Genomic DNA, 18552 nt, shown 5'->3' on the forward strand with positions numbered 1-18552 from the left:
TGGGGTACTCGCCAGACATCAGAATGGAGAGCAGCGCTGGGGGGCCCTGAGTGGGGGATGCCGACCCTAGGGATCGGAGGAAGGCCGAGGGGGGAGCTGGTGGCAGAGCCTGAGCTGCCAGGGGTGTGCAGGGTCCTGCGGCACTGCAGGGCAGGAGGACCCAATGTGGCTGTGGCTTCTGTGTCCCCCTTCACAAGGAAGAGAGCTCTTCTCCCACTTTCAGGCAAGCCCAGGGAGGCGGGGACCTGCAGGAGCCAGACAGGGGAGAGGGTGACCTGGCTTGGCTCTGGGCTGCCCCAGCCAACTGCCTCTGGCCCACCTGGCTTGTGGCTTCTTGGACTCAGTTTGCTCATCAGGGAAATGGACAATGAAAGCCCCTCTGTGAACTGCTGCTCCTGCCATCCCACAGCTCCAGGTGCAGCCTGGAGACACCCCAGCCTCTGAGGCTAGACCTCAGGACCCTGGAAGTTCCCATTCCTCTGTGCCCACCCGACAGATGAGTGCCTCTGCTGTATGCTGCCCTCGTTGCCTGCTCTGGTCAAACCCATGTCCCCCAGACTGGCCAGGGGCATCATCAGCTTCTGTGTGGGTCTGGCCAATGGGCAGGAGAGGGAGACGGGCACTTCCACTGTTCCTGAAGGGTGGGCGTGAGCCCCCCTCTTCCTCCAGTGACAGGCCTCGGTTGACCCCTGGGTACTAGACACCCTGGATTCCTTTCCTAGGGCTGCTGTCACGAATTTCCACAAACTAGTTGCCTGAAATTTAGTCTTCCCACGTTCTGAGGCCAGCAGTCTGAAATCAAGGTGGGGCCATTCCTCCCACCTGCTCACCCCCCCCCGCCCCGCCCCAGGCTCTAGGGGAGGATCCTTCCCGCCTCTTCCTGCCTCTTGTGGTTCTTGGATCCCTTGGCTTGTGGTCGCATCGCTCCAATCTCTGCCCCCATGGTCACATGGCTTCTCTTCTGTTTTATAAGGACACTTGTCATCGGATGTAGGGCCACCCAGATAATCCAAGCTGATCTCCTGATCTCAAGAGCTTAATATAATGACTGCAGAAGGCTCTTTTTCCAAATAAGGTCACGTTCCCAGGTTCCGGGGGTCAGGACATGGATCTCCCTTTTGGAGGCCCCCATCCTGCCCTTCATACACCCCACAGTGGCTGGTTTCTTTGGTGCCGCCCACAGTTTGAAGTGTCCCCTTCACGACGGCCTGTTTCCAGTGGCACTGTCTGGTGGCATTTAGGTCAAAGTTCAGGAGCATTTGCACGGCTCTCGGCTGCTGACTCTGCCCAATTACTTCCAGAGGGTCTGAGCACTGCCTCTTGCGAACCCCGGAGGAGTCGCTGCCCATTTTGTCCCACTTTCGCCACTGGGGGTAGGGAATTGCTTGAAGGCAGTTTTATTATTCTTGACAAAATAATTTTATTGTTCACAGTTATTGTTTTCAAGTCAGCCCGTTCAGCTGGAGCCAGTTGTTCCGCGGGGCCTTCCCCAGACGCGGGGCGAGCCGTCGTTCAGTGCGCCTGCGCCCTGTTTCCCAGAGTTGGGTGAAGCTGCTTCTAAAGTAGCCGTTAGTAGCCACTATTTCATCATGGCCCTCTTGACAGAGCACTTCCCCCAAGACCCTTCTGGAATGGCCTGGCTCAGTCCTCCTGGCACCCCGGTGCGGTAGGCACTCCTCGGGCCCACTGGAGCCCGAGGTGTGGTGTTGACACCCCCCCGCCACTCCCCCCCGAACTCCCACCCCACCTCCCAAGGACCGCAGCGCGGGGAGTGAAGGTGAGGCTGAGGGCGAGGCAAGAGTGGGGGTCTGACGGGCAGCACAGCCCAGCCCAGCCCGGTCGGTGAGTCAGCGCTGGGCGGCCCGGCTTGCTGGGGCTTGTGCTGGTGAGCGGGCTTCTGTGTGCCCTGGGCGCTGGGATCACAGCAGGCTGTCAACAGCCAGCCCTGCATCTGCCCCCCCTTACCTCCCTTTCCAGGCCTGGGCTGCTGGGATCACATCACGGCGGGGAGGTGCACTCAGCAATGGGGATGTTCCTGGTGTGGACGTGAGTCTCCACCCCGCCTGCCATCCTCAGCACTCCTGGCAGGCCGCGGCTGCCACGGTGCCCGATGGGTGCCCATTGAGGCCAGAGCCAGGCCTGGGAACCGGGGCAGGGGGAGCCCTGGCCAGAGCTTCCTGCTCAGCCCCCATCAGGGACTCAGGATGGAGTGCCTGGCCCAGGGAGGGGCTGGTGGTGGGAGCTTCTCTCTGCCCTGCCACAAGCCTCAGGGCAGGGATGGGGGAGACTCAGGCCCCAGGGGGGCTTCAGGTCTCCTGTACCCAGTCCACTTCTCCAGGAGGCTCTTGGGACCCCCAGTGGGGGCTGCTTGGTCTTCTTGGAGCTCCCCATCTCCCAACACATGTCCCCACCTTCTCTGGAAACCACTGCTACCCCTGCCTACTGTCAGGGTCCAGGGGTTGGGCCCCAGGGACCAGGGCATGTCACCAAGGGATGGAGGAAGAGGACCCCCGGCTGAACTGGGCTGAGCTGGCGGCCCCCTCCCCCCAAAGAAGAATGAGCAGATTTGAGAGACACCATGACTGTTGTGGATTGTGGGTAATTTCTGCTTTTTAGATTCGTTCTCAGAAAATCTGAGGAGGGTTAAAAGAAAAAGCACAATTGATTTGCTCATTATAACAGAAATTTTAAAGAACACGGAGAAGAGAAAATATTCCAAGGTCCGTTGGCCAACACTAACTGCTGTACAAGAGCCTTAATTTTAGCTCTGAGCTTCCTGGCAGGCTGAGCAAAAAGGGCAAGACCATGAATCATGTGCTGTCGGGAGCCTGTCTTCTCAGATGCGCTCTGACAGCCCCAGTCCAAACATTCTGGCCTTTTTGCCCCTTGGTTCACTCAGATCGCTAGACCTCAAATCCTGACTTTAGGTTTGGAAAATGTGGTTGCTCCCAGCTGAGCAAAAAAAGGAGACCAGTGCTGTCTGTAGACACAGGAGAGTGGTGGTGTGGGGGAGGTGTGGATGAAAGCTCAGGCTTCTCCTGGGCACCACCCCAGGCTGGAGGGAGGGGGCCCACCTCCCGGCCTGGAGCCTGGCACAGAGGGCTGCTCCTCAGTGCAGAAGGGCAGGAGGTGCTGGTGGGGGGAGAGTCTGGGTGGGGAGGGCCAGCCAGGGTGTGGGGGAGGCCCCCAAGGGGGTGGGCCTGGGAATGAGGGCAGTGGAGAGGTGGCCACCGCTGGCCAGGGAGGGGTTAAGGCCTCTACAGCTCCCGGGGCTGGCGGGGGCCAGGCCGGTAGCCGCTGAGCAGCTCAGAAATCTATTTTCCTAAGCACTTGGCATTTGCCTGAAACCTCAAGTGTATTTTCCCTAAGTTTTATTTTTTCTTTGACCCCAAACTCTGGTAAATTCAAGGGAAATTTAATTATGGTGTTTTGGGTCCATTTACACTTAAACCTTCTCAGCATTTTTTCCAGGACCCTTTTGGAGTTCAGCACATCTTGGGAGCCTTCTAAATGAGCGTTTTTATGATTATTATTTTTTGAAAAGGCTTTACCCGCCCCCCCCATCCCCGCCCCTCAGCACCAGCCTTCCTGCCAAGAATAAACAAGGCTGACTCCACAGGTTCCGGCTGAATCAGGAATCCAGGCCTAGGCCACCAGGCCAACCCCACGTCATGCCCTCCTCCCCGCCATTGAGCAGCCTTCTACCCTTCTTGGAATGCCCCTTCCTCTGGGTCCTGCTGACCCTTCCGGGTGGGTGTCACCTGCTCCAGGAACCCCAGCGAGCTGTGCCCTGAGCCTCAGCCAGATGCCCTCCCCGGGGCCTCGAGCCCCTGCGCTTTGCCCCTGCTAGCCCCTGCACAGGTCACCCGTGGACAAACCTCAGCCATGCTTCCCGCCAGAGCCTGCGGGGTCAGAGTGACCAGCTGGGTCCAGTGGATAGTGGGGGCCTCAGCGTCTGCTGGCTGGAGGCTGGAGACACCATCCAGCCCAGGCTGGGGCCAGGGCATCCCCCCAAGGCTTAGGTTGGGGCGACCCACATCCTGTGGGTCTGGGAACAGAAAGACTGAATTTTCAGGTGATGGTGGCTCCTGACAAAGAACCCGCAGGGGCCGGACGCTCACACCAGCCCCGTCATCAGCCCCATTGGACAGGTAGGGACACTGAGGCACATGGCCTGCCCAGGGACACTGTGACCAGGTGCAGCTGCCCTGTCCTGGGGAGGTTTCTGCTGAGCTTGGGAGAGGTGGGTGTTCTCTGCAGTGTGTAGGGCACCCAGAGAGCGGGCTGGACCCTCCAGCCTCAGGCAGGTGCCCCGCAGTCGGAGGGAGGGCCGCCGGATGCGGGCTCACAGGCTGCGCAGAGCTGCGTGGAGGAGGGGCTGTTTGCGGAGCGAACTTGCTGACACTGGGCAGAGACCACCGGCTCGCCGAGCAGCCCCTGTCAGGGGTCCCACTCTCCGTGTGCACCCCTCAGCCAGCCCACCACGAGCCACGATCACCCCACCGCCACTGGCTGGGCCCCCTGCTCAGGAGAACGCAGCCTGGTGGACACTCCAGGCTGCCCCGAGGCCCAGCTGACGCCACTGACGCTGGGCAGTTGGGCTGGAGGGCGTAGCAGCTCTTGGCCTGGGGGTGGGCTGGGGGTGAAAGGTCAAAGCCTGGTGTCTGGGGCAGAATCCTGGATCAGGCCCAGCAGCCCTGCAGCCCAGTGCTACGGTTTCGGGCAAGTGGCCACTCACCCAGGGCCTGGGTCTCCCATCTGTCCAGGGACACTAATAGTGCCCGCTCCGAGGGTGCTGGGAAAGTGCTCAGAGGGGGCACGGGGGTGGGGAGATGTGGGCCCGTGGGGGTCCTGGGCATCCCAGAGCGGGGTGCTTGGCTCTGGGGGATCTGGGAGAGAAGGCCTTGGCTGGGCTCTGCTGATCCGGATCCAGGACCCCCATGTTACCCCATCTCCCACCTCCAGCCCCCTGGAAGGAGAGATGGGGAGTGGCTGGTCCCTGGGGACCTCTCCCCGAGCCCAGCTGCTGGGGCTTTAAGGAGAGAGACTGTAGTTTCGTGTGGGGTCTTGGGTAGCGTGGGCAGAGTGATGGCCCGAGACCGCACTCCTTCAGGAAGGCTGCTCTAGTCCCATCCTCCCGGGAAACTGGCGCTTCTCTGGGTACCCCCAGGCCTTGAGCTTCCCCAAACCCTGATGCCTGGAAGCCTGGGCACACGTGGCCACTGGGGTGGCATGTGGAGCTAAGCCCCAAAGTCGCCCAAGCCGTCAGCATTGCCCTGTCTTGCAGATGGGGACACAGGTGCAGCGTCCTGGAGCACCGCACGAGGGGTCTATCCCAGCGCTGTCTGCCGAGGGTCTGCTCAGGGCCTGGGGCAGAGTGGTACCGAGGGCAGCCCCCTCAGAGGGAGGTCTTTCAGGGCAGGGAGAGCAGGTGCCCTGACACCTAGTCACCACCCAGGCCCCAGCCTCGGTTTGCTCCTCTGCCTAATGGGCCCGCCCTCCTAGGGGCCGACAGGGGGCCCTGGTGGACAGTAAGTCCCCTGCCTGCCCTGAGCCTGAGGGCCACCTCTGCCCATGCTGGTCCACTCCTCCCAGCTCTCGGAGGCCCCGGGCAGGGCAGGCTCTGCAGCCCCCTAATAGAGACGTCTTTGAGGGGCCTCCCGAAGCCCCCCTCCCCTGCGTGCCTGCCCCAGAGCCCGAGGCCGCTGACAGCTTTATTGTCCGGCTGGCCTGCCCTGCAGGGACTTGAGGCTGTGGTCAGGGTAGCTCCCGAGACACGGGGGACGCGGACCACCGCCCCCCACAGAGCCGTGTCCATACCTGTGCCCACCCTGGTCTGTAACCCAGGTCAGACAGGACCACCCAGCAGGCTCAGGGTGAAAGTGGGTGGGAGCTGAGCAAGAGGTGGGGCCAGAGAGGGCTGGATCCCGTGAGGTCAGGGTGGGGGTGGCCTCGTGGGCCAGGTGAGGACCAGGAAGCTCCGAGGTGGGAGGGGAACAGCCCGGGCTCCCCTCCCGCTGCCAGGCCCACTCCGTGGGGTCCCTGCGGCATCTTGGCTCAGGCCAACCCCGCCCCAGCCTCCAGCATCCCTGCCCTGAGGACCAGTCACCTTCTGGGCCAGGGTCAGCCCAGGGCTAGAGTGGGTGGGGGTGGGGAGCCCTCCAGAAGCTGGAGCCCCAGCGTCCCCAGGCCAAGGTTCTCAGGAGGAGGGTCTGTGTTGCCTGAGCGCGGATCAAGGGGGCTTATCGGGCCAGGGCTCCCTTCCCACGCCACCATTCCCCACCCTCCCCCTCCCCGCCCCCCAGCCCTTTGCTCCCACAGTGGCCCTGCCGCCTCCTTGCCCATCCCGCCCCTCCTCCGGGACATCTTTGGAGGTCTTCCAGGCCCCTGTGGCTCTCTGGCGTAGCCCCAAATCCACGACCCCCTAGGGTCCCGGTCTCTGACTAGCCATGACTGGCCTCCAGGAGCGGGTGACAGGGAAGCGCCCTGAGCGTCGGTAGTGGAGGCCACAGGGCTTGGTCTGTGGACCATGGGTCGGTTCACCCCCAGGTAGAAGACCGGGTGGGCAGCACAGTGGGTGACCACAGCAGGAGGTCGAGGCGCAAGGGTAGGACACAGGTGGGCCTGGAGGCGGCCTGAGTGAGGCAGGAGTGTCCCCTACCACACAGGTCCTCCCCCTGTGGCCTGGAGCCTTCAGGGCTTTGCACACATGCACACGGACGCTCTCACACATCTGCATGCGAGTGTGTGTGTGTGTGTGTGTGTGTATGTGTGTGCGTGTGTGCGCGTGCGTGTGTGTGCATGTGTGTGTGCGTGTGCGCACATGTGTGCGTGTGTGTGTGTGTGTGCACGTGCGTGTGTGCACGTGTGTGTGTGTGCGCGCGCGTGCACGGTTCCCCAGGGAGCAGCCTGGGTCTGAGCCCTCAACCCGTGGAGCCAGTGGGTGCCCCCGTCAAGCTCCCATGGGCCCCGGGCCTCTACGTTGCCGACCAGCCCAGCTAGCTCCTCCTGCCAGTGCCACCCGCCCGCCTGCCCCGGCACCGAGGGCCAGGCCAAGCCTGGGAAACGGGATCAGAGCAAGGCTGGGCAGGCTCCCCACGCCTGCCCGAGCACGCAGCCAGCGAGGGCAGGGGCTTCAGATCCCAGCACAGCCTGGACCTGGGCCGAGGCTGGCGCACATGTGTCTACACGTATGTGTGCGCTCACGCATGTGTGCGCCCTGGGGGCGTGAAGCGGGTCTTCCGCTTCAGCTGACAGCCTCTGCTTAGGGCTCTGGGCGTCCCCATGCCCACAGGCCCCTGACCTGGCCAAGGGCAGCTTTTGGCCACTGCAGACTCCAGGCTAGCTCAGTTCAGCCATAGGTGCGATCCATAGGTGACCGGACATGGAGGGGAGGGGCTGGCCTCAGACCCTTCCTGCACCCCCTGCAGCTCAGCCCTGGAGAGATCGCTCCCATGGGCTAGACTCCAGACTAGCCCACAAAGGGTGGCCAACCCGGCCAATTCAGGCAAGACCTTCCCCCCCACCCCCGGCCCCTTGGATCTCTGGGGCTAAGGAGATGAATGATCTCAGGTAGAGGGAATCTGCTAGGTTCAGAGAGGGCAGCGGCCCACCCTGGGGCACACAGCAGATCCAGAAGGGCCACTCCTCTGCACGCCTGTGGCCATGGCTTCCTGCTCCTCCCACACTCCCTGCCCTGACCTGCACTGGCCAAGTCCCCTCGGGTAACGCTTGCCCTCAGCGAAGTCCCCAGGGGTTTGGCCTTGGGGCTCGCCTTGGTGCTCAAGGGTCCTCCCCTGGGGGCGGGGGCTGCAGGTGCAGCATCACAGGCTCGTCAGGGCTGAGGTCCAGGTGCCCGCCCCTGAGGCCAGCCCCACGTGGGTGAAGAGTCCTGGGCCCCAGATCGCAGACGGAGAAGAGCCGCAGCCGCTGCCCGCAGCCGCTGCCCTGCCGGGTGCCGCCGCTGCTCCCTGACTTGGGGCCCCACACTTTCTGTCCTCACAGCCACATGGGGCTGGGGGACAGAATTCACCACGGCTGGCCGGGGGAGGGGGCTGTCTGCAAACCCCGCTAGGGTGGCTGCAGCCCCGCGTGCTTGGCCCGGCCCTCCCGTTTCACGCACCCTCGCCGCATCCATCCTGCTGAGGGTGGGGAAAGCAGCAAATCTTCAAAACCAAGAGTTGGTGTAGCCTCAACTATCCCTCCCCCCCCGCCCCCATCCCTGCCCTCACCCTGTCCAGCCCGCAAGCTAAGGCAGCCCCTCCAGGGATCCCAGGCGGGCGGCAGGGTCACCGTGCAGCTCCGCTCGCAGGCTGACCCCGCCCAGGCTCTCTGCGACTCTGCAGCGCCCTCACCACTCCCGGGAGGCCCCTGGCCGCCCGGCGTCGCAGGAGCTGGGGGCTCAGAGCGGCGCTCCTTCCCCTAAGACGTGTTCACCCGCACACACACACAGACACGTGCGCTCACACACACGCACAGGGCCCAGGCACTGTTCTCCTCGTAAATTGCTTAAAGGATTCCAGGCTACTTTGAGCTCACAGAACTGGTAGTGCCAGAAATCCGGCTGGTTGGGCAGGTGGAGACTCGACGGGGTCAGCCCCCTCCCTGGGGCCTCTCTGCTCAGTCCTCCCCAGCCCTGAGATGACCCCCAGGAGCAGGGAGCCAGGCCCGTGACCACCTGCCACTCTCCCGCAGACCTCTGAATGTCGCTGCGCGCTGGCCCCGCCCCGGGCCCTCGACATCGCCGCCTCCGGTCACCCACAGCCCCACCCTTCCCGTCCCAGAGGTGGTGCTCTGCTGGCACTTGGTGAGTGGCCTCAAGCATGTTTGTGAAACGGGGACAGTAAAGGGGCGATCCACAGGTCGAGGTGACCGGACATGCAGGGGAGGGGCTGGCCTCAAACCCTTCCTGCACCCCCTGCAGTTCAGCCCTGGAGAGATCGCTCCCATGGGGTCAGACCCTGCACACTGTCCTCTGCCAGAGACTCCCGGAGGTCCCTCAGCCCAGAGCTGGCTCCCCCAGAATGAGGTGGGCTGACTCAGAGACCCTGGCCGGGGAGAATCTGGGCAGGGGCCCTTGGGACAGAGCCGTTGAGGTCTCAGGGGTGTGTATTTGTGACCCTAGAGGGTTAGATCTGGGGGATCAGAAAGCATCCCGGGGGTGGCAGTTATATGGCATGCGTGCCACCCCTATGTGCCAGCCTGTTCCCTGGCAGACATTACTAGTCATGCTGCCATAGCTGCGGTCTTGGCCCCTGTCCTTCTCCACATGGCTGACCCCACCCAAGGACTGGAAACCTGTGGCCAAGTGTGGGTTCAGCCCCAAGGCCAGCCCTGGAAGAGGGTCTGTTCTGCGCCAGGGACCTTAGCCCGTCCCTCCTCCACCCACCCCTCCCTGCCCCCACCCCCAGGTCTTCAGTGCTGCCCCCCAGGGCTCTATCCTCAGTCTCAGACTACTGGGACCCCCTTATCCAAGGTGGGGAGCCCGAGGTGCTGGGGGGCCAGGGGCTGGCCAAGTCTCCCGAGCCCCTGACCAGCCCAGCATTTGTGGAGGTGCTCTGGGGCCGTTGGAGGGGATTTCAAGCTGGGACAGGAGAGCTCTGGCCCTCAAAGAATCAGGACCTGCAGACCCAGGAAAATGCAAGGGCTGCTCAGGCCGGGAGCAGCTGTGAGGCTATAGTCGGCCGCCCCTGCCCTCCCACCATGGCTGGGAGTGTGGCCTGAGGACAGCTGGCTGGGTGCAGGGGTGGCAGAGTGCAGGGCTCACTCTCCGCTTGGGCGGGGCTCCCAGAGCCCCCAGGATGCGCACCAGCCCCTGGCCGTATGCGGCTGCCAGCTGCTGCCAGCTGGAGCTGGAGCGGGCCGGCAAGGACACATCTGTCCTGCCAGGTGGGCAGGATTAGTGGAGCACAACGGCCCATTGACGGTGGCCTGAGCACGGCCATCTTTCCTGGGACGCCTGTCAGGCCCCGGGCCCACCAAGCCCCCAGCCAGCCCCCTCAAACCCAGGGCCCCGCCCTCCGGGAGCACCCAGGCAGGGCGGACCTCAGCTAGTCCTGTGGGATGCCAGGCGTCAGGGCCACCGCCCTCAGGGCAGGACACTTCACCGAGCCCAACGCTCGTCATTGCAGCTCTGCTGATGTCCCGGACGCTGGTGGCCTCGACTCGAAGCCTTCAGGAGCAGGGAGCTCACCGCTGCACGGAACACCACTTCCTAGGGGGCAGTTCAGGGCTCAGGTAAGTCCCTAGGTCCTTACCTGTGCAGGCAGGTGACCTGTGTACTTGTGTGGGGACGGGACAGGATCTGGGCCTGACCTGGGGCTTGGGGGCTGGCCGGGCTTGAAGAACACGGGATGGCTCAGAGCCGCCCCGCCCCCAGCCCAGCTCGGATGAGGGCCAGGACTGCACCGGTGGCCCTGCTGGGGCTGGGGGAGCTTGGGTCCTTATCTGGACCTTGGGGCTGAGACAGAAGGAAAGTGCATCTGGGGGAGTAGGCACGAGGCACGTCTGCTGTGCAGGTTTGAGCTTTAAGCTGCTGAGAGGAACTTCTCTGGCGGTCCAGTGGGTTAAGACTCCGCGCTTCCAGTGCAGGGGGTGCGGGTTCGATCCCTGGTCGGGGAATTAAGATCCTACATGCCATGCAGTGTGGCCAGAAAAAAAAAAAAATGCTGCTGAGAAAACACACCTTTTTCACACTGGATTTTTTTTTTTTTTTTTTTTGGCTGCTCTGGGTCTTCGTTGCTGCGCGCGGGCTTTCTCTAGTTCCAGCGAGCGGGGGCTACTCTTCGTTGTGGTGCTCAGACTTCTCATTGCAGTGGCTTCTCTTGTTGCGGAGCACAGCCTCTAGGTGTGTGGGCTTCAGTAGTTGTGGCACGCGGGCTCAGTAGTTGTGGCACTCAGGCCCCAGAGTGCGCGGGCTTCAGTAGTTGTGGCGCACGGGCTTAGTTGCCCTGCGGCATGTGGGATCTTCCTGGACCAGAGATCAAACCTGTGTCCCCTGCATTGACAGGAGGATTCTTAACCACTGGACCACCAGGGAAGTCCCCACACTGGATTTATTTAGGCCAAAAAAAGAGAAATACTCCTGAACCTATGGAGGGAGAGTTTTTGCACTTGAGCCGTTGCCTTTATCCTGAGCTCCCCAGCAGCCAGGACAAAGAGAGAAAGAAGATGCTGCTGTGGATTTCCATGCCCAAGAAAGCAATATGGGAGAGTCTGGCTGGCAAGGTGGAGGGTCCCTAGGCATCTGTGGCCACGTTTCCCCTCCCAGGACTGAGACCAGGGCCCCACCCTGCAGGTGTGCCCTGGAGGGGACCGGAGAGCCACCTCAGTGACCTGATTAACAGAGGGGCAGAGCCACTGTGAGGTCGCGACCAGCTGGGGCCTGGACCCCACCCCAGGCAAGGGGGAGCTGAGGGACGCTGAGCAGGGTTGTCTGGGGCTCAGGGAGCTGGCCCAGGCCTGGGCGTCAGGGGGTCAGGGGTGGGGCGGGGCCTCCTGGATGCGTCCAGCCCTGCTGGCTACCGCGTCTTCTCGTCACCGCCTGACACGGACATCGGTGCCTCTTCTCCCCACCTTGGGCCCTGCCCCCTCTGTCCCTCCACCTCTCCAGCACCCACCTCACCCGCTCAGGGCTCTTCCAGGGCCACCTGTTCAACGAAAGAGGCCACTGCTGTTCCCTCTCAGCCCGGGGCAAGCGCCCCTGAGCACAGCTCACCTCCAGGGAGCCCCTAACCCTGCCCCCCGAGCCTGGACACAGGGCTTGAGGTGTGGGAGGTGTGGAGTGGTCCCGAGGGTTGGGAGGGAGGAGGGGTGAGAGGTTGGCAACGAGGAGCCTGGCTCAACCCTGAGGCGGCCGAGCAGCGGATGGGCCTGGGGCCGTGTGGGCTCCCAGGACAAGGCCCACCAGGCCGGGGCCCCTCAGGGCGGGCAGCTCCAGAGGAGTGCCTGCAGCCCATCCTCGACCTCGTCCTCGACAGACTGCCGAGGCCCGGCTGCCACCCCTGTGGCCGCCCGCCCGACGAGATGTGAGAGACGGAGGCCTGCAGGGGCCCCTGGGCAGCGGCTCCTGGGGGCTCCACACCCCCACTCTGCTGGCCCAGCTGGACCAGGGCTTCCCGGCAAAAACAAAGCTGGTGGGGCTTCCCTGGTGGCGCAGTGGTTAAGAATCCGCCTGCTCAAACCTAAAAACTAAAATGAACCTTTGGAGAACCTTTGGAGAACCTACTGTAGAGCTCAGGGAACTCTACTCAGTGCTCTGTGGTGACCTAAATGGGAAGGAAATCCAAAAAAGGGGGGATGTATGTATACGTATACATTCACTTTGCTGTACAGTAGAAACTAACACAACATTGTAAAGCAACTATACTCTGATAAAAATTAAAAACAAAATAATAAAATGAAAAAAAAAGAAAAAGAATCTGCCTGCTGAAGCCCGTGCGCCTAGAGCCCGTGCTCTGCAACAAGAGAAGCCACTGCAGTGAGAAGCCCGCGCTCCGCAATGAGGAGTAGCCCCCTCTCGCCGCAACTAGAGGAAGCCCGCGCGCAGCAACAGAGACCCAACACAGCCAACAATAAATAAATAAATAAATAAATGTTTTTAAAATTAAATAAATTTATTTAAAAACAACAACAACAACAAAACTGGTGAGGGGTCCCTGGGCCTGTGCAGGGTGAGGGCAGAGGCGACGGCTGCAGGCCTCGGTGTCCTCCGGACAAGGGGGCGACGGGTCGGGTCAGGCCTGTACTCACAGGCGGCACTGAGAGTTGCCCGCTCTGTTCCGCTCCCTGGCACTTCCTGCCTCAGCCTCAGCTCCAAACCTGTGAATTAGGAGCCATTCATTCATTCTGTAACTAACCCCTGAGCACCTCCTGTGTGCCCAGCACTGCTTACGGCCCTGGGGGCTCACACAAGCGACGTAGACCGAGGCCCGCCCTGCAGGGCTGGACAGTCACATGGGTGGCAAATTGCAGGACGAGCCCTGTGGTGCTGAGGGCAGCGTGGGGCTCTGGCTGCAGCCCGAAAGGAAGGTCGACGCACGGTGCTGACTACTGATGCCCACAGATGAGGAAGCAGAGCTCCAGGCAGGGGGACTGACGCAGGGCCGGGGGCCTGGGGCCAAGGGGTCCGGCGGGGCAGGGGAGGGGCAGGGCAGTGGCGGGCCCAGGAAGCCGGGGAGTTGGCGTCTTTCCAGCAGGATGGCAGCCATGGGGGCGTCTAGAGCTGAGGAGGGGCTGACGGGTGGTCTCAGGGCAAGGGCAGAGGCTGGAGGCTGGAAGGGCTTTTTTGGGGCGTGGGCTGCATTCTGGATGCATTCACTGTGCAGGGGGGCACGTGGCGACCCAGGCAGCGGTCCTCAGCAGCAGCGTTCCTTATCCTGTCTTCGGCTCTTCGGCCCTGGATCAGGCCTGGAGGCTGAGGATGACGTGGTCAGGCCACTCTGGGGAGCCCCAGGGGTGGTGGTCCGTGTGGTCAGCGTGGCCAGGGCCTGAGGGGATGCCTGCCTGGAACCTCCCCTCTGTATCTCCCTGGAGGCGCCCACGAAGCCCAGACCCTGCCCCCTGAACCATCACACCTTACTTGCCTGGGGTTCCCTGACACCTGCCTGGGGGAGGGGTTCCCTGTGCCCACGTGGGATACACGCCAGACCTGGCAGGCCGCCCATCCTGGCCAAGGGTACCTCCACTCTCTCTGGACCCCCGGCAGCTCCCCCACACCAAGGAGACAGGCGGGTGAGCTCATCTTCCCAAGCAGGGCGGAAGGAGGCGTCCGCACCATGCTGCCCGAGGGCACCGCGCCAGCCTCTCTCCGGCTCCCAAGTCCTCTCCAGGCGGGGGCCCGGCAGCCAGCGCTTTGTGCCTCCTGGTCACCCGCGCCCCTTGGGACCACCCCTCCTGGGTTCAGGTTCCCTGGCATCCTGCCTGACATCCTCCCGCCCTGGCGTGAGACAAGGCCCCTGGCACGGCCTGGAGGGAGGCAAGGCTGTGCCCAGCCACAGAGGACAGCGAGGACCAGGGCCCCGTCTGGTGACCCTGTCTGGCTGGAGACGGACGCTGATGGGCACCGCTCGGCCAGCACCTGGCCTCTGCGCCTCCGCGGGCAGACGGCAGATCCAAGGAGGGGGTGCGGTCAGGTTCTTGGGGGCCTTGGGCTGCCTGACGGGATGGGCCTCAGCCCTCAGCGCCCAAGGGGGGCCAGGACGGGGCTGCCAGCGTGCTCTCTTCGCCCTCCCCTCCGCAGGGCTGCATGAGGGCACTGTGCCCCGTCTGGGGTCCTGGGGACGTGGCCAGCAGCTCGTTTGCACTGAAAACTGGATTCCTCAGATACGTGTGGACACCCCGAGTGCCGGGCTGGGGACAGGTGCTGGACGCAGAGCACCTGGGGGGCTGGCGGTGTGGGGTGACGGACGTGAAACGAGTCCGTGCACGCAGGGGAGGCGGCAGGGCAGGATGAGAGCAGGTGACAGGCCGGGCGGGCAGGGGAGGCCTACTGGGTGCCTCCAGGCAGCGAAAGGGGCGGAGGCCGGGGGTGGGCGGTCAGCCGGCCTGTGGATGGAGGAGGAGTTGGCCTTTGCTCCCTGGGGCACAGGGCAGCCCCGAGGCTCTAGGAAGGGGCGTGGCATGATCCGATTAAGATGCAGGCTCTCTGACTGTGGCGGGGAGGGGGTGAGAGGACCAAGGCCGTGTGGTCAGTGGGTCCCAGGCCCACTCCCGCTCTGGGCCCAGGAGGGTGTGAGCAGGGTCCATCCCAGCAGCTGACGTTGGTAAGCGCTGGGAGGGGGCTGGGACAGAGGAGGGGGGTCCCGAGCGGAGGGGTGCTGACGGCTCAATCCCGCCCGTCACCGCTCAATGGCCCCTTGTCCCTGGCCATTGAGTGCTGCGTTCCGGCCCCCTGGCGACGCCCGGCCACGGCCATCTCCGGGGAGGCAGGAATGCGGCGGGCGGGGCTCAGACTGGGGGTGGGGGCTCCCGTTCTCACGCCCGCGGCCACTCAGGCCGACTCAATTGGAATTTAAATGCTGGCCATTGTTGTCCCCAGAATGGCCAGGAGTCAGCGCTGCCTTGGGGCCTGGACCCGGCCTGGACTGGAGCAGCAGCCAACTGAGCAGGCCAGCCGCTTCTCTCCTGTAGCCCTTTTCCTTACCCTCTCCTCCAGGCAGCCCTCCTGGACCCCTCTAGCCCTCTCTACCTGCCGCCCAGCTCCAATTCTGTCTGTCCTGGGGTGCGGGACAGCAGGACCCCCTGCAGCGTCCCTGCCGGTGCTGGGACCTGACTGTGGCATCTATCGGCCTCGGGGAGCCTCGCACACAGGCTGCTTTCTCCCAGACTGGCTGAGCCAGGCCCCTCTGTGAAACGCAGCTCTCACCCTTCCTGGGCCCCACTCCAGGGGCTTCAGGGGTCCGGGCAGGAGGGCAGAGGGGCTCAGGGCCATGCTCTCAGTTGGTGCAGCTTTCTGTGCACAAGTCCCCTTCTGGCCAGCATCCTGGTGCATAGTCACATGTCCCCTGAGCTCCGGATTTACGGTGCGGGGGGAGGAGGGCAGTCCCAGGATTAGGGACGCCTCTCCGGTCTCCCACCCTGGAAGGCAGCATGTGAGGGCCCCCGAATCACGAAGCTCAGATCTGCCAGCCGAGTCTCTCCTCTGCGCTAAGGGTTGTCTCTGGGTCCAAGCTGGGACCCCAGGAAGGTACACAGTCAAGGGTGGCACCCGGCTCGCGGGGACGCATAGGGGACCACATGCGGGCCTGCCACTCTCATCACCCGGGCCTGGGGCCTCCAATCCTGTCCTCCCCACAGGACACCCCAATCTCCAGACCGAGCCAGCCTCTAGCCTTTGTGGAGCCCTCTGTGTGAGACATCCCTGATTACTCGGTCTTGTACCCCCAGCCCTCCCAAACGCAGCCCAAGGCCCCCAGGCTGGGCGGGCATGTCCCCTGGTACTCCTGACCGTCCTCTCTGTCCCCAGCCTGGGCTCCCTCCAAGGGCGGGGCTGGCTGACGGAGGATGCTGGCTTGCCCCCCAGCCCCTTCTCACCACCTCTTCCTCCGCTGAGACTTCATTCATTTATTTATTTGCTGAACCTCTGACGTCCCTGAAAGGGGCCTTTGTCCACGCAGACAATCAATGGCACAAATGGAAATGAAGTTGTGTTTGAGCAAAGTCTAGTGTGTGTTTGTGGGGGAGTGGTCCAGGCCGGGGGCGAGGGGGCGGGGCACACGGCCAGAGCGGAGCCTGCCGGGGGTGGGGGGGGGACCTCGGGCGTTCGCACCCCAGGCCTGGCCCCGAGCCCTCTGAGAGGGGCAGACGCCCGCGAGCTGGGGGACACAGACCCAGGGGAGAATAATGAAGACCAAAATCCTAGTGCCCACGGCCGCTGTGCTCGCTGGGCCAGCCAGCCGCGCTGCCTTCACCTTCCCAGCTGAGGGCGGGAGAGCGGACACTGAGCAATCGGCCCTCGGCCGGGTCCCTGACCACTAGTCGCACAGCCCTGGTGCGCAGGGCAACTGCAAGGGCCCCGAGGCTGGGGCCCGGCCGGCACGGGGAGGGGCGGCGGCCGGCAGGGGTTACTGTAATGACTTTTACTGGGGTAAGACGGGAGCCCCGGGGTTCTGCGGGGAGGAGAGGGCTCTGCGGCCAGTGAGGAGGTGATGGTCCCAGCGGGAGGGGAAGGAGGCTTGCATCAGGAGGCGGCTCCGAGAGCGAGAGGTGTTAGATTCTGGAACATCTGGAAGGCAGAGCCCTGTGCTGCCCGGCTTAGCTGTGGGTGTCAGAGAGACGGGAGCACGTTTGGGAGAAGGCGAGGGGATGGGTTTAGGCTGGCTGACCCCTCGTTGCCGGCCTCCCCAGCTGCCCAGTGGAGTGGAGTCTCTTGGTCAGGACCCAGCCCCGTACCGTGCCTGCTCAGATTCAGGGCTGACGTCGGATGAGGGCCTTGGAGGCCGCCGGACAAAGCTGGGACACTGAGGCCATCTTCCCGGAGAGCTTCCTGGTGGAGGCGTCTGTGGCTGGATGGAGAAGCACGGCTGACAGGCTGGGGTGGGTGGCGTGTTGCCTCCCGGGCTGGGCCTGGGCCCACGGCCCAGTGCGGGTGGGGAAGGGGTGGGAGGGGCTCCCTGCCTGCCCCGGGGCAGCCAGCATCGCTGACCCAGCTGGCCACCTCATCCCAGGCACTGCTCCCAGCGGTGCCTGCCCCAGACACAAACAGGGCCCATGCACGGGCAGAAGAGGCCAGGAGTCAGGCGGCATCAGCGTCACCCGGCTGGCCTGGCGCAGGGTGAGGGCAGCGGTGTGGGCCTGGGACGTCTGTCCCGGGTCCACTTGCCCATCTTGCCCATGGGGGCTTGTCTGGGCCCGGCTGGCGCAGGGCGGCTGGACTCCAGCCTCGGCCTCAGCCGCTGTGGCCGTGTCCTCCGGCAGGCTGCGTGGAGGCGGCAGGAGGAGGACAGGGAAGGAGGCCCTAGGTCCCTGGCCGGACTTGCTCCTGTGGAGGCGGCCATCTGGCAGGGGGTGCTGACCGCCCTCAGCACGGGCACAGCTCGGGACTCAGGCCCCACTGGGCTGCCCAGCCGGAGGCCAGAGCCCCCAGTTAAGTCCCAGAGGTCAGCTCCCTCTGGAGCCCCCCTGCACCCCCGCGGACGCTGAGGCTGGTGGGCCCGTCCGAGGACCGCAGGGGCTGAGCCCCCCTCACGCACCAGCATCCCCTGGACCTGCACGCTCGTGGCCGCGCTCTCTCCGAGGGTCTCTGCCCTCGTGTGGTGCGCTGACACGCACAGCTGTTCCCTCCAGCAATGGTCAGCCCTGCGTCCACCCCAGGGCCTGGCTGCTGGCTATGGCGTAGCCAAGAAACCCGTCTCAGACCCCAGGGGCCATGGGGGAAAAGCGGGCACTGTCCCTTGGGTGACCTCCATAGGGTCCCAGGTGGCCCTGTCCTGCCACGACCTCTACCCTCCGGAGCCCCTGGGGCCCCAGCCCACCCCCTTCAGCCGCAGCCTCAGCCCATCCCCTGACTTGGCCCGGGAGGCGCCTTCATAAAACCAAAGCCGGGTGGTTTTGATGTGCTCAGACTGGCATCCGGGCCCAGAGCCCAAGTGGGCCGGGGCTCTCGGGGATGCGGGAGCTGAACTGTGGGCCGCAGGCGGCAGAATGTGTCCCCTGGGCCTAGAAATGGCTGACAGCCAGTGGGACCCACCGCGTGGGGCTGCCCTGGGTCCTGGGGGGCAGGTCTGGGAGAGCCAGCTGAGCGCAGGGGAGACCTTTGGTCAACCTGGGGGGCAGTGTCCCTAGAGCCCCCACTGGGTGCGTGGCCTAAGTTGGGGGAGACATCTGGGGACGAAGAGGAGGCGTGGGCGCGGCTCCCCGAGCAGAACACGCAGCTGGGGCTGCAGGGCCCCACGGAGGGCTGTCCCCTCGTCGGCTGCGGGGTGCGGAGAAGCAGGGAAGACGCTGACGCGCCATCCAGGTGGCCGGTGAGGTGGCCGGACCCAGGGGCCGGTGGCAGGGCTGTGGACGCAGGGCGAGTCGCGAGCATTCTAGCCCGGCCCAGGGAGGTTGCCC

General features: G+C 64.2%; 1 protein-coding gene across 1 annotated transcript; it reads left to right on the top strand.

Moving 5' to 3' along the window:
* Positions 1–1589: 1589 nt before the first annotated feature.
* LOC309627718 (uncharacterized protein) lies at positions 1590–17796 on the top strand (the record flags this gene model as incomplete). The annotated part of the gene is made up of 5 exons (XM_082389858.1): positions 1590–1661; positions 1978–2046; positions 8695–8806; positions 10131–10236; positions 15038–17796. 5 exons carry the CDS (start codon positions 1590–1592, stop codon positions 15348–15350), a joined length of 672 nt encoding a protein of 223 aa, XP_082245984.1. The 3' UTR covers positions 15351–17796.
* Positions 17797–18552: the final 756 nt, after the last annotated feature.

Source organism: Balaenoptera borealis (genome assembly GCF_965194805.1).
Source record: "Balaenoptera borealis genome assembly, chromosome: 4".
Lineage (NCBI taxonomy): Eukaryota > Metazoa > Chordata > Mammalia > Artiodactyla > Balaenopteridae > Balaenoptera > Balaenoptera borealis.